The 16,911-nt window shown below is 39.6% G+C and overlaps 1 protein-coding gene across 1 annotated transcript in view; it reads right to left on the bottom strand.

Annotated features, from left to right (window-relative positions):
* The window catches only part of LOC122791269, a 564,593-nt gene that overhangs the window by 384,042 nt on the left and 163,640 nt on the right, over positions 1 to 16,911 (bottom strand). Inside the window, exon 3 of the mRNA XM_044058939.1 lies at positions 6,010 to 6,162. Within this exon, the coding sequence (XP_043914874.1) occupies positions 6,010 to 6,162 (153 nt within the window). The remainder of the gene's footprint in view (positions 1 to 6,009; positions 6,163 to 16,911) is intronic.

Genomic DNA, 16,911 nt, shown 5'->3' with positions numbered 1-16,911 from the left:
CGCACACATTCTCCTCTCTCTCACTGAAATGTAATTAATTTTATTTGTCTGTGCTACCTGCAGAAATACCTATCTATTTGACATCACATCACAAAGGTCAGGGCCTGACCTTCATGAATCCTGCTGCATATAATAACCGTTTTGTATTCACCCTTCATTTGTTCATGTCCACAATCTGTAGCATACATTTACCCTCTTTTTATCCTGACATGGATTAAAATCATTTCAATCAGAATGCAAACATGTTTGTTCTCTTAATTAAAGAAATCTGTTGTGTCAGTTACAATAGCTGAAATTATTCTGCTAAAGAAAATCCATTCGATACCTGCATTTTTTTTTTTTTTTTTATATTTCAATATTATGCTCAGCAGTATTCCCCTGTAGAATAAGCAACTAGGATCCAAAGCCTTAGGTGCCCTTTCCTGCTATCTCTGTAGCTGGTCTGGTGGCCATGGGCATCCTGAGGCAATGCAGCATTTGCCTCGTGTACACTTACAACCATGTGTATAAAAGAGATGTAGTTATACGATGCAATTGGAGGCAAGGTTCTCACCTACAAGCACCTACACTACCAAACAGATTGTCCATAACACACACGACCTCCACTTCACATAGTACAGATGAGTCATGTAGAACCACATATGCTGGGGCTCTTAAAGATAATCTTCCCAAACCACAAAGACTTCCCAAAAACTTCAACCCCAAAAAAAGGTTCTTAGCAACCTCAAGAGCACTCCACAAAAACAATACTCAGCAAGACACATACTGCCACAACCCATGATGTCTTAACCTCTAAGCCAATAAGGAGTACCATTACATGACCCAGTATTCTGGTCATAGGAGACTCCATAATGAGACACACAAACATCCCACTCACCAAGCTAAGCAAAGAGAGACTCATTACCAACTTCCTATCAATAGCCAGGCTCCATCATAGTACTCATGCACTCAGGTCACTTAACTCCAAGTACAAGTATGATTTGGTCACAGTCCACGTGGTTGTTAATGATCTTAGATTTACCTCCCTGAACTGTATTAAGAGAGGCATGACTGAGCTCTTGGACTATGTGTCCCAGGCTGGTATGAATCTAACACCGAGCAGCTTTCTACCTTTTCCAAGGATGATGCCACAGTATTAAAAGAAAATAACTGACTTCAACAACTGGCTTAAAGTATGGTGTCATTCAAATATTTGTAAGCATGGAAGGACATGGTTAACAGATCACACTGCTTTACCAGGTACAGTCTGCACCTGTCCAAAGTGGGATTTCAAATACTTGATAAAACATTTTCTACCCCCATACTGCTTTTTATAGGCACTGCCAACCAGATAAACCTTGCGACATAGCTGTTCCAAACCAGGAAAATCTGATGGTGTTACTGTTCATTGCCAGGGATCTGAACAAGAAACTTCACTCCCTGCAGGCTCTCCTCAACTTGGAAAGTGTAGATGTCTCTGCAGTTACTAAGACATGGTTTAAAGCTATGGAGAGCAGTCTGGCAGGGCTACAATGCTTTCCACACATTTAGACCAGTTACTGGACAAAAGGCAAAATTCTTTCTCTCTCTCTCTCTGTCTATATATATATATATATATATATATATATATATATATATAAAAACACACACACACACACACACACACACACACACACACACACACACAAATTAAACACACCTCAAGACTGGTCCATTAGCACGATGGACTTGAGACTCTCTATGTCCAAATCACCATATACCATATCCTTGCTAACTATAGGTCCCCTTCAATGACACAGGAAAAGCACAACAGTTAATTAAAGGCACATGACATACTCCCCATCCAACCCAACACAATGTCCCTGAGTGACTTCAACTACCCCAGTATAAACTGGGAATCAATACATACTGCCCAGCTTGACCTAGCCAAGGCATTTGACACAATACCCCATTCAGGCATTGTTATCAAGCTCACTAAATTAGGTATTAACTCATACATCATCCACTGGATAGCCAACTAGCTCACTGACAGGACCCAAGAAGTTAGTAGGGGAATCTACCTCCACAAAAAGGTAGTTATTATTAGGGTCCCCCAGGGATTAGCACTGAGGCCACTGCTGTTTGGTGTCCACTTTTCTGAAGGAATTTTATCAAGGGCCTTGGGCTGACCAAGTTTGCAGATGATTCCCCCCAAGATATGAATATCTTCCAAGAGGGCCTGAGACAGACCCATAACAGGTGCCATAGTTGTGGCCTAAAACACAATGTTAAGAAGTGCATCATAGCATCTTTTGGCAAGACAGACACCCCTTATAAACTACTATATTGATTATACATCCCTGAGAGTAGATCCTATAGTCAGGGACATGGGAATATATGTAGACAGAGATTTAGTATTTAACCAACATGTTTCTACTGGGATGAGGAAATCATTCCATGTTGCAAAATTTAAATGTAGAGGTATAGCATCTTGATCTAAATAAGTCATTGTTTTATAGTATTCTGGCCTCATAAGATCTATCATTAAGTACAACACCATCATTGGTATGTACATAACTACACATATGCAGCAATAGGGGTGTCCTCAGAGATTTCTCACAAAAAGAATACAGGGGGTAGAAAACTAGTTCTATGCAGACCACCACATATCATTGAGCCTATATTCAGTTTCCTACAGGCTACCAAGAGGTAACCTATGCCTAGCCTAAAAAGCTTTCTCAGATCCAGCACTAATAGACCTGCTAGACATTTGGAAAGCATCTAACATTATAAACACCCGATCTGGAGACCTACGTCTTTCCAGCAACATAAATAGGACATGCTAGATGGACAGCATGTGTCTCAGAGGCTTCCCCTTCTGTTAAACAGGCTTCCAATCCACATGAAGCAGAGTTACTCCATACATTTATTCAAGCAGGACCTGGGCCAGGGGATGAGGAACCAGAAAAATACCCCTGGTCTGCCACCCATGTCCCTACTAGGCAGAGGAAGCTTGTAATTGTCTAGCTAAGGACACACACCCTCAACAAAATATTTGGGAACTATTTCCTATCAAATTTTATTTTGGCAACCTTGGCTAGGCTTAAAATGGCCCATGGGATCATTAGTCTAGTATTCTGCTATGGCATAATAATACTATGATACTGAAGAACAAACAAAGAGAATAATGTATCCCTTACCTTAAGCATGTAAAACCACTCCATCTACCCTTCAGATGTCCCACCCACCCACTTGTAAGGTCCTGGATTACCCATTTTACCAACCTTTTGTGTACTTAAGCCTCTTCAACTAAGATATAAGACTTAAAACCCTGTCCCTTTACTTAGTCAAGCTAGCTAGACTACCTGTTGTTAGAGACTACTTCCAAGAAGTACTGTTACACCGATAAAACTTTAGTAACTCTGTTGGAGTGGTGATAACAACTTCCTTTACACTCGTTGTCCTGTCAGGTAATGTATACTCTTTCTTCTAGTTACCATATCTAGTTACAGGACCCCAGCAAAAAAGGCTTGCACACATTTAATTGAGCCAGCCCCTATGTTTGACCTTATTGGTCTAGAATCTATTCCCTAATACAGAACGATCCCAGGTATGAAAAAAAGCCTCACAGCAGTTTAGCGAAACAGCCCAAGATGCTAAGACTCCTTCTCCAAGTAATTCCATAATGTTCAGATCCACAAAGCTCTCCCAGCTATGTAACTCACTTATTCTGTGCCCAACACCCTTTCCTTGAGTTTAAACTGTAGACCACTTTACCTGCCACTGACCACCTGCAATAATCCTTTACTTTACCTGACTGTAACAGAAAACAGTCAGTTCCTTTTTGGAAACTTCAAAACCATCAGCTCCCATCATACTAAAGTAAATAACGTCTCCAATGAATTCTCCTACCTGTTAGTCGAACCTTGTCCCATACTTCCTATGACAGCTCTTATTATTCCCATCAATCACAATATAATAACTCAGACTCAAGGACTTAGTATTTAAAGTTACAAAGCTAACCACCTCCTTCAAGCCTATATCCTGATACGAAACAGTGAATTTCAGAATTTCACCTGTAAAGGCATGAAACAATGCAGCATTTGCATTCTGCTTCTCCCTTTTTGCACAGTTCAGAGATGTCTAGAGTCCGTACTGGGTGTATTTTCACTTAAAGTAACAGGAATGATACTTCCACGCTGCCTTTTCTTCTATGCAGCTGTCAAGAGCATGACTGAATGAAGTAAAGTCATGGCCAGAATCTTTCCCATCTCAGCTTCCTAAACATTCAGCAAACAAGCACAGTTGTGTTTTGCAAATGCGTGAAATCTAGCTGATATTCAAGTTGACATACCTGTTTCCCCTTTTAAAAGGTTATTAATCATGTTATATCTTGCTATCAAAACAAAATGTGAATGTCTTTTTTCATCTATACTGCTGACATACAGGTTTTATTGCTTATCTGAGTTAACAACCAAAAGAATATGCTAAGAATAAAACAGTAACAGAACAGACACCGCTAACTAATATTTAGTGAATAACTTCACATATTCATTGAATATTAGTTGTTTCAAAGTGTCTGTTATATAACTTTTTTATAATGCATTTAAATTTTCTGAGGACCCTTAGTACATCTGCCAATAAGATACAGCGGGATGATATAAGTCTAAGAAGGCATGAGAGCTCTGTCCTAAGAAAGTATAAGTTTTTACTACTATGCTTAAATGTTAAAAAGTCCGTTTTTATGTTTCCTTTTAGAGGTCCACTAGCATTACTATGATTGTACTAGGGTAGCCATTCAAAGAAGGTTTTGAAAAGTAAAAAGGGCGGTTGTCTGTAATATTATTGCCTATCTAAATATGCTGGTGATTAAAACCTATAGTTTTACACAATGTGTGGGGTACCTTGAAAATGTGCAGAAGATTACTGGGCAACTGTCAGTCATCAACCCTCCCGATGCACATGCACACACGCTCACAAGCTCTCTCTCACACAAACACAGACACGCATGCACACACATGCACACACACACGCACGCACATATGCACACACGCTCACAAACACACGCGCGCACACGCGCACACACACACACACACACACACACACACACACACACACACACACACACACACACACACACACACACACACAGTCTCTCGCTAGATGCCAGCTATTTTTTCCTAAGCTCATACAAGGTCCAACTAACAGTCATTACAATGTTGTTTCCCCTTAGGATCTCTGTAACTGTTTGTAGCAGATCCCCTTCTTTACAAGGGCCAGATCACTGAGATCATTAATACAGCACCAGCAGTGATGCACACATAGTATACTAAGCAATTTATGACACCATCATGGAGAATCACGGATATTGCTAAGGTCTAATTTCCTCTAAATTTCCTCCATACAAAAAATCCAAAGTGATATTTTATGTGGAATACATCCCCAGTTTTAAATAACCAAGTCTTGTGACTGATGCAATTTAGAGAAATAAAATAATTTCAGCTTCATATTGATCAGCATGAAAGGACTTCTTGACTCTGTTTTGGGTGAAACAGCCCTTTCACTAGTGACAGACAAATAACCTTTTACTGTGTTTCATTTCTTGCAACTTTAATCAGTAGCATGTTATTCAGTCACTACAAATTCTGGAAGGTGTCCTAGAGCTATGTGTTTTGAGACTATGATAGTGAAAACAATGTAAATATGTCATTGTACTACTAAATTGTCCTCAATCACAATTATCTGCAAGTACGTAATAGATGTTAATGTCCCAATAGAAATAGGTTTAATAAGGACTCACAAAAATTGCATACCATTTCACAAATGAAATTTAATTCTGTTACTAAATGTACAAGAATTCTTCAAATAAATTCTCAAACACACTGTAATTTCTGTCATAATGTTGTTCTCATTCTGCAGCTACAATACAATAGTTCTAATCAAAAAGAAAACCTTAAACCACAAAAGTACTGTTGCATTTGATATCAGTCTGACAGTATACAATTGATTTAAATTGTTTACAGCCAGAAGACACATTAAACTGAATCTTACCGTAGAGGAGGTGAGAGAGCCACTTTTGGCGGAATGTTTACTTTTCCTGTATCAGAGCGAACCCCTAGATCTGTCGTCATAAACAGCAAAAATGGCACATGTAGTTTTGTACCTTGAGGGGATAAAGCTGGGGTCCAGCAACATCCTGATACCCTAAAATACAAATCAAGGTATAAACTAAATTGGTTTCCATGGTGTTATTTATCTGCATAAAGAGATAGCTCAAAATTAAGATGTTTATAGACTTCTTCACAAAGAATTCAAAATGTGAAAGCAAAGAATGGGTATATATTTATATGAGTGCAGGAACAACATAAAGTAAATCAAAAGCTGCTAGAAACATGTTTATGATTAAAACCTGGAGTAGGCATCACCTGTGTTATGGACACGTGAAGATGTGTAAGTAATCTCTCCAGACCTATACTATGACATGGTTATGTTATTTTTGATACTGCTGTAAAATTCCTTTGGGATATGAACTTTGCAAATGTGCCACATGGTCACCATCTTCATTAATGCATCTTCTTATGTGACTAGGTAAGCAAGAGTCCTAATGAGGTGCATGCTTTAAATATTTCACCGAGTCAAATAAAGCTGAGGGTTGTTTTGGACATGCTCATTAATGTTTTGTTTGTCTTGTGATTAATGACCTTGTTGTTTCTACAATCATTTCTAAATAGAAATTCTGCATTAATGGTACAGTTTTGAATGACATTTCTAGATTTTGAGCTCATATGGATAAAACTTTTGGTATCCAAGGCTGATCTAAATGGACTGACATGCTTACAATATTTATGTTGTTTCCCTGAAAATTAGTGAAGAGCCTACATCTCTTTTATGACATCATAACTTGAATAAGGTGATGTCACTGAAACATCCATCTTGGTACCATAAATGGAATGACATGTTTACAATCTGTATGTTGTTTCCCTGAAAATTACCAGAGTGAAGAGCCTACATCTCTTTTATGACATCATAACTTGAATAAGGTGATGCCACTGAAACATCCATCTTGGTACAAGAGTCCTTACAACCTTTAGAATGCTCAGAATTTTCATCCAGATGTAACCAAAATCTTTTCATACATCCCTTTCCTGCACAATGTCACATGAAAGCAGTAGCTGTTGATTTTTAGATCTAAGACTTATTTCAGAAGGATATGTTATGCTTATTATCCAAAATACCATTTCAAGAAAGCTGCTAACAATTTTTCAGTCCTTTCGCTTAGGTAGGTGGTACATAATTTAGGTAAAGCATCCCAGAACATGAATTTACATGGTGATTAGATAGTTTACTTCAATCATATCCATTGACACAGCTGTTGTCAAATCTACCTTTTCAAAATAAGATCCCATTCTCTAACAAAGACAAAATGAACTATGTACTCCCCCACTATACTAGTTCTGACATCCCTACAACTTGAAGTACTTATTTTAAGTGCTCAAATGTGTATGTTTTTGTGTACCAGTAAGTACAGATGAGCCCTAATAATCCAACTCACTGTAAACATTAATCAGTGGTAGGGAAAGCACCAATACATAAACAGTTGCTGAAAAACTACAATAACATCACTAAAATACCAGATTTGTTTGGCTAATTCCGGAAAAAAAAAAAACAGAAACAATAAGAAATATAAACACTGAAATGTATGGGTTGACATAGTACAAAGCTGTGGTTGTCTGTGCAATGCCATTAAAATATTAAGTATCATAAAATAAATATGGGCTTGTTTTTGTTGTAATGCTTACAATGAATGCTGGTTAACTGCGGGTTACTACAGAGGCAGTCACTGTGTTAGCCCTTAGCTTTTAGGTGAAGTATACCTAACTAGTCAGGTAGTTGCAACATTTAAAGGTGATGAGCATAGAATTTCATTAAAACACTCTCTGACATTATCTAGGACCAGGAAGCTCACCACACTAATGCTGGCTTATAAACTAGAATCTATAAATCACATAAAAAGGAAATCCAGTGAAGTAGATGTGTAGGGACCTGAACTGTGGGTTACAGATGGCACATAACGAGGTAAAAAAGAGATGGGTATACTGGTTGCTGTAGAGACTGTCAAGTTTGAACAGAGAAAGCTCCTGAAAATTTGTAAATATGAGGAAGATGAGCAAACCCTAATAATGAGATTTATTAACTTGTTTACAAACTTCATTGACACCAGAATTTCCATTCATACCATTTTTAGACAAATCGAGTCAGCAAAACATTCACTGAATAATGTAATGTTAGTGAATTATCTAGCTATATATTTAATTGGCTGTCAGAGTCCAGGTAACTTTCAGAGATTACATTATTTATCTTATTTCTTATATCTGTTTTAAAACATTTTTGTTCTCTGAAGAGAGGCACCACACTATCAACACAAAACAGTGTACTTAATGCAAAACTGCATTTCACTGCTGGTCAGGGCTCACTAGTCTACATCAAATTTTATAATGTAGATTGCATCCCAAAATGCTTTTATACCTCAAGTAAAAGCTAACATTGAATGGAAGAATGAAAAAATGTAAGTATGTAGAAATATGTGACAATGCAAGTTTAACCAGGCTGTATTTAAGGTTTTCTGATGTCATTAATTCAAATTATTTATTTATAAATTTAACATTGGTTTAGCAGGAAAGTCCAACTGGGACAGAGCCCATTTTCAGTAGAGGCCCGGGGAGAAATGCTCCAGATGCATTTATTTTGAATGTGAGAGGAAACCCACATAAATGCAGGGAGGACATGCAAACTCTGCACAGAAGGCACCCCAGCCGAGAATCAAACCAGAGAACCTTTTGCTCTGAGGTGACAATACTAACCGCTGTGCTGCTCCAGGTTCTGTTCCTAAAATTGTAGGGGGGGATTACAACATGCTTCTAAGTTGTCTTTATTTCTGGCTGTTTTTTTTATTTAAGTTTTTTTCATGGACTTGCACAAAGTGATGCCCTTATACTATCAAAATCAACTCATCATCATCATCATCTTCTTCTTTCGGCTGTTCCCGTTAGGGGTAGCTACAGCGGATCATCTGTTTCTGTTTCTTCCTGTCCTCTGCATCATGCTCTTTCACACCAACCGCCTGCATGTCCTTCTCTCACCACATACATAAACCTCATCTTAGGCCTTCCTCTTTTCCTCTTACCTGGCAGCTCCATCCTTAGCATCCTTTTCCCAATATACCCAGCATCCCTCCTCAGCACATGTCCAAACCAACGCAATCTTAGGCCTTCCTCTTTTCCTCTTACCTGGCAGCTCCATCCTTAGCATCCTTTTCCCAATATACCCAGCATCCCTCCTCAGAGCTAGCTAATGTTCTAACTTACAAACTGCTTGTTTTTTTTATCTTGTTTTATGAAGGTAGAGCTTTAATTGTTGAATATCTGACAGGCATCCTGCTGTTTTGCAGAGGTCATTCATGTTCTGATTACATTTGTAAACATTCCTATGGCATGCTACTGTACTTAGAAGACTTACAGGCTGGACTTTATAATTGCTTTTATAGAAGGCTAAGTGAATGCAGTTCATGTTACTGTTAGTTCATACTGAATAACATAGCTTTAGAATTATTCTCCTAAAACAGCCATACTTTGCTTTGTGCATTATATCCTGTGTGTATTCACTGAAGTATACAGCTGTTATCACTGGACTTAGAGGCTGTATGTTACTGCTCTTAGTCTGTGGTTTTACAGAGCTGATACTGTATGTACTATAATCAATTTTAATTGTAATGTATGCAATATAATTAATTTTACTCTCCAGCTCTATTCCTTGCATGCTCTCCACTTCATATTCTTGTAACGTTTGCACTAATTCTGCCTTATTTACCTTTATTTTTCAGTGTGCATGGATTTTTTTCCTGAGTGACCCCCCCCACACACACACACACACACACACACACACACACACACACACACACACACACACCTGGGATTCACTGCATAAAGCAATTTCTACCTTCTCCACTGAAGCTGGCTATCTTAACTAAGTAAAACCTCTGGGAGAACCTGACTCCCTCCAGCTTTTAAATTGTAATAGATGAACTACAATTTAGTTTTTGTAAACTGTTGAGACTTAATGGTGTATGCTCAACAACAGTGAAGGGATCTAGTCAATTGCCACTAGATTGGGATATACTACTTTGAATCAGACTTACACCCACACAGTGTTCCAGTCCCAAGCATTTACTTTTTAATTTAGTAAAGTAATTTTGCTCCCTCCTTATTGACTACATTTGCTAGTTTACCCCTAGGATCCAATTAAAATTAGCCTGAAAATTGGTGTAAAATTTAAAAAGAATAAAACAAATTAAAGTACAGCCAACAACACTACTTACATACAATCATACAAACCAAACCAAAAGCCCAAGGTAACTCTCAGAGTCAGTGTCAGCCTTGGTCCGCTCCTCTCCCTGCCCCCAAATTCCACCCGTCCCCACTAGTGCTTAATTTAAACCAGACTTTGCCACTCCCTTGCCACTCCCCTCCTGCTAAGTACCAATCAGCACCTCACACATCATTGAGCAACCCTGCCCCCTTAACCCATTTCCTTCTCTCTCATTCTTACACACCCTGTTAGCCATCAAATTGGGCTCGCCCCCTATCAAAATGCAAACAAGCAAAAAAAACACTAATTACCCTAATGCCTATACTGTTTCTATTTTACCATCTCACTGTCTATGAACAAACACTTGACCATGGTATTCACTACCCAAATGGTCAAACAGACACCCACGACTTCACACATAACACCAAACACTTTACCTTCCCTTGCACACTGAATATACCACCTTCTATAAAATACCACCCCTGTACAGCCACAAAACATAATCCTAAAGACAAAGACTATATAAAGCTTATAAACAAACTCCTGAAGCTCAGAATATCCTGTCACTAACCTTATAACACATGGAGACATTCATCCCAACCCTGGTCCACTCACACCCAATAACCTCCACTCCCCTACCACAACCCCCACAGTTAAGCTACGCATGAATACTCCCACTAGTTCACTACTAGCATTTCACCTAAATATTAAAAGTATTAACAATAAGATTCCCAACCTACACGCCCTCCTAGCAACCCACTCCCCAGACATTATGTGTCTTACGGAAACATGGCTAAAACCCAGTACTACTGACAATGAGATACTACCTCCAGGATACAATATTCACTGGTTAGACCGTGCTACAAGGAAAGGAGGTGGGATAACAGTCCTTTACAAAAATACTCTAACCGTTAATAGAGACACCATTCAACCTCCCCAATTCAATAACGCGGAACTCCTCATAACCAAGCTACAGATTAACCAAAACAAACACTTGAACATCGTCTGTGCATAAATTCCACCAGGCAACAACCTAAATACCCTAGAAGATCTCTTTAACTGGTTATCCACTACCTATCCCCAAGAAACCATAGTTCTTGGTGATTTTAACACCGACTGGCACCTCTGCTCCTCCACCCCCCCCCCCTCACTCATATAAACTTATCTGAGTTTAAACAGACCATAACCTCTCCCACTAGGATAAACAAACCAACCAACAAGGAAAGTATTCTAGACTGGATCCTAGTTAATAACCAACCCCAACTGTTCACAGCTGGTACTCTCCCTGATGACCTCAGCGACCATTGTCTAACCTATATCATAAAACATAAGGCAGGAAACCCTCACCAGCCCAAATATAAAACATTTAGAAACAGGAAAAACTTTGATGCTGCTATATTCCAAAATTAATTAAAAGCAGTTGACTGGTCAAAACTAAAAAATCTAACATTAGAGGAGGCCATAGATCACTTTAACACTAAATTCCTAAGTATCTTTGATTCCCATGCTCCAGCACGTACAATAAAAACTAGATCAAATACAGCACCATGGCTCACAAAAGATACCAAAGCAAAAATCAAAACTAGAAACAGAGCCTGGGCCAGCTGGAGAACAACCAAAGCCCCACTTGACCATCTAAAATATCGTCATCTCAGGAATGATACAAAAAAAACTATTTTACCGGATAAAAAAAGCTTCGACCAAAATCTCCTACAAAGACACCACAACAACCCCCAAAAGTTCTGGGCAGGCTTAAATCAACTACTTTGTCCAGGTCACTCCACCACCTCAATCCCGGCTAACTACACCCATAGTTCCCCAGAGACAATAGCTAGCGCCTTTAATAACTTTTTCACTGAAACAATCCAATCCCTAGCAAATCAACTAACCCCCTCTAACTTAAACCACATGCCTAATCTACCTAATAATCACCCAGAATTTGGCATCCAACCAATATCCACTAGTTTTATCAAAACACTTCTAAAAAATCTAAAACCTACCACCCTCGCTGCTGACCTCCTCCCTGCAGAGTACTTGCAAATAGCTGCAGATGCTATTGCATATCCCATATCTATCCTCATCAATAGAACCTTATCCGAAAATGCTATCCCCTCCCTCTGAAAAATATCTCACGTCATCCCACTCCATATAGGTGTTAGCTCCTCAGACATATCCAACTATAGACCCATTGCCATTCTTTCCCCACTAGCCAAAATAATGGAGAAATGTGTACACAAGCAACTAATACATACCTTTCACAGAATAACTTACTATCCGACTCCCAGCATGGTTTCAGGCCATATCACAGCACCACCTCAGCCCTCCTTTCCTTTACTACTGCCATAAAACAAAACAGGAATGACAATAGGCTAACCTCTGCCCTTTTCTTGACCTATCAAAAGCCTTTGACATGGTCAACCATGAACTTCTCATTCTTTCACTAAAATCTATTTCCCTCAACAAGCCTGCTATCCAGTGGTTCCAGTCCTACCTGACTGGTAGACAGTAGGCGGTACTATGGAAGGGCAAACTCTCCAGCCACTTATCTCTCACACTTGGTGTCCCTCAAGGGTCCATACTAGGTCCACTACTCTATTTTTATCAACAACCTCCACACTGCTGTCCCTAAAGCCACCTGCATCCAATACACAGATGATTCCACTCTCATCTGCTCAGCCACCTCCCCATCCGACTTGCAAATCGTAAACCAAAATACATTTAACACTATCGAAAACTGGCTCACCAATCAATGCCTACTTCTGAACCCCAATAAAACTAAACTTCTACTCTTCTCTCTCACTAGTAGATCCACCACACTTTCATTCTCTGTCACATCTAACAATGGTACCACTATTTCCCCAGATAATCACACCAAACTGCTAGGGTTATCATAGACAATAATCTCAAATTTGATCTACAGGTCAACAAAACCATACAGATCATCAATAAGAAGCTTGGTTCACTGTATAGAAACAAGACATTTTTAACCCCATTGGCTAGGACTGCAATCGCCCAATCACACCTATTCTCTACTCTCTTATATGCCTCACCTGTACTCTCAAATCTCAACAAATCTGAACTAGGTAAGCTGTCCCATAGCTACAATCATATTGCCAGATTCGCCACTGGCTCCACCTATAGAACTCACCATTGCCAGAACCTTAAACAACTAGAGTGGCTAGAACTGCCCAGCTTAATTCAATTAAATCAACTCTTAACAGCGCACAAAATTTTGTACCACCCTGAGGATACCCCCTCACGTAAAAATATTATTAAGCCATATAGCAATCTAAGATCCCTATGGTCAGCCAATAAACTACTGGTCCAAACCCACAAAGCTAATAACTCTGCTGGCGAATCCCTGTTTGCCAACTTCATTGGCAAAACCTGGAATTCGTTGCCAAACTATATAACCCTACAATCCTCCAAAAGTCTCTTCAAAAGAAACCTCAAACAGTATCTCAAAGTGAATTGGCTATGCCCATGTACCAACCCTGATTAAGTTATAAACTAAAAGCATATTCTGCAATTATCATAACTTGTAACCTACACCACCAAGCTCTGCTTCCAGTCTGATGTCTCTTACTTTTAATTGTCTGTCCATGACAATTGTGAGTCCCTACTAGGGAGCACTACTATCCCATTGTATATAATCACTTTGTTTTTGTAATTGTTTGCTAACTTCTGTGTAATCTATGTAAGTTTGTCTTTGTGGAGCTTTTATCCCCGGGCCTCCGCTGAAAATGGACATGTATCCATTCGGACTATCCTGGTAAACAAATGTAAAATAAATAAATAAATAAATAATCTCGCCTCTCTTGCTTTGTCTCCAAACTGTCCAACCTGAGCTGACCCTCTTATATACTGATTTCTAAGCCTGTCCAGCCTAGTCATGCCCAGTGCAAATCCTAACATCTTTAACTCTGCCACATCCAGCTCTGACTCCTGTCTTTTTGTCAATGCCACCGTCTCCAACCCATATAACATAGATGGTCTAATTACCCTCTTGTAGACCTTCCCTTTCACTCTTACTGGTACCCGTCTGTCACAAATCACTCCTGACACTCTTCTCCACCCATTCCACCCTGCCTGTACTCTCTTCTTCACCTCTCTTCCACACTCACCATTACTCTGAACTGTTGATCCCAAGTACTTAAACTCATCCACCTTTACCAGCTAAACTCCCTGCATCCTCACCATTCCTCCCTCTCATTTACACACATATATTCTGTTTTAGCCCTGCTGACCTTCATACCTCTCCTCTCTAAAGCATATCTCCACCTCTTCAGGGTCTCCTCAACCTGGTCCCTACTCTCACTACATATCACAATGTCATCTGCAAACATCATAGTCCACGGGGCCTCCTGTCTGATGTCATCTGTCAACCTGTCCATCACCACTGCAAATAAGAAAGGGCTCAGAGCTGATCCTTGATGTAATCCCACCTCCACCTTAAATGTATCTGTCACCCCCATCGCAGTCCTCACCGATGTCACACTACCCTCATACATATCCTGTACCACTCTTACATACTTCTCTGCCACTCCTGACTTCCTCATACAATACCACAACTCTTCTCTAGGTACCCTGTCATATGCTTTCTGTAAGTCCACAAAGACACAATACAACTCCTTCTGACCTTCTCTGTATTTCTCCAACAACACTCTCAGAGCAAACACTGCATCTGTAGTGCTCTTTCCTGGCATGAAACCATACTGCTGATCACTAATCATCACCTCCCTTCTTAACCTAGCTTCCACTACTCTTTCCCATAACTTCAAGCTGTGACTGATCAGTTTTATCCCTCTGTAGTTACTGCAGCTCTGCACATCACCCCTATTCTTAAAGATAGGTACCAAAACACTTTTTCTCCACTCCTCAGGCATCCTCTGACTTTCCAAAATTTCATTAACCAATCTGGTTAAAAATTCCACTGCCATTTCTCCTAAGCACCTCTCTACTATCAAAATTAACTACAATTTGTAAAACTAATGTTATGACAAGTGACAGGGACAGTGACTTGCAGTTATTAAAAAACAAAATTCTTTTTTCATGACCTGAAATTCTGTGAATTATACCAAAAATGGTCAATATTAATTTCTGATCATTACCATTGCACTCATAGAGAGTTCAAGGAAATACTCAGAGATATACCATCTCAAGAAGAAGAGATAATAACTGGAGTTGAAGAAGAATAGCAGCCCCTCAAAACAGCATGTATGAGGACTATAGAACAGACATCCATCTAAGCCAGGTATCGAAATAAGGTGCGTAAGGAAAGGTGGTGGAATGAAGAAGTCCAAGAAGTTATCAAGAGAATGAAGGAGTGCAGGAAAAAAGTGAGAGACTGAAAAGATAGACCAGGCTAAGAACGAATACTGGTTGCCTAGGAAAGAGGCTAAGAGAGCCGTTGCAGAAGCAAAGAAGGCATCAGAGGTGATTTATTAACTTCTTGAGTGTGACTAAGCAGATAGCACTAAAAAACTCTCAAAATTAGGCAGCAAGGCAAAGACAAAAGGTGAAGACGATAGTCATCAGACACCATTCATAAGGGATGCCAGCAACAGCCTTCTCATGAGTCCAGAGGACATCCAGGACAGATGGAGGAAGTATCCCACTGCTCCAGATACAACCTACAATGAGAGAAGAGGAGAAGCTGACCCAAAAGGAAGTAAGATAGGAACAGCACTAAGAAAAATGAAGTTAGGGAAAGCAGTATGGTCAGATAAGGTCAAAGCAGGTATGAACAAAATGTTATGTGAGTTAGGGAAGAAGGAGCACCTGAGGAAACACATAGCAGTATGGTGAGAAAGATGTATCCCAGATGACTGGGGAATAAGCAGTCTCATGTCAGTGTATGAGAACAAAATGAACATTCATAACTATGGGCAGTATAGGGGCACCAACATTTGTCAGACTGCATGATAATTCTGGAGAGGGGGATTGATAAACAAATGCACACAGTAGTAGAAAGAAAGTAAGAAGAGAAATAAGCACTTCAGATTTAAACCAGGATGCAGCACAACTGCCCAGATGTTTGCAGTGATACAAATAGTGGACAAGAAGCTAGAAATGAGGAAAGAGTCCAACGAAGCATCCCCAGACTTGGAAAAGGCATATAACAAGATCCCAAAAAGCTGGTTTGGGCAGACCTGAAAGTCCTGTGCAGACATTCGACATTCTACAGGGAACCAAAGTCGCAAGTATTAACAGTGTTTAGAATCAAAGAATTCCCATTGAGAGTGAGCAAGCATCAGGGTTCTACTTTGTGCCCACTGCTGTTCATACTGTTGATGGGCTACATTAGCAAGCAGATTGGAGGGGGGCAGATCAACAAAGCTGCTGTATGCAGACAATGTGGCATTACAGGCAGACTCTGAACAGAAACTTCAGCAAATGATAGGGGAATGGAATACAAAACTGATTGCATGTGAAATTAAACTGAGTATAGACAAGACAGCTGTCATGGCAGTAAACGGGGGGAATCAGAAATAGCTGAACAATTGAGATAGAAAGGAAATAGTGGAATAGATTAAGAGCTTCAGGTATCCTGGAGGGGTGGCTGAGGAGAAGGAAAGTCTGAATGAA

The sequence above is a fragment of the Protopterus annectens genome, chromosome 17.part0, assembly GCF_019279795.1.
Source record: "Protopterus annectens isolate FY-2018-M chromosome 17.part0, PAN1.0, whole genome shotgun sequence".
In the NCBI taxonomy this organism is placed as follows: Eukaryota; Metazoa; Chordata; order Ceratodontiformes; family Protopteridae; genus Protopterus; species Protopterus annectens.
Note: the sequence above shows the minus strand (reverse complement) of the source record. Positions and strands in the feature narration are given on the sequence as shown.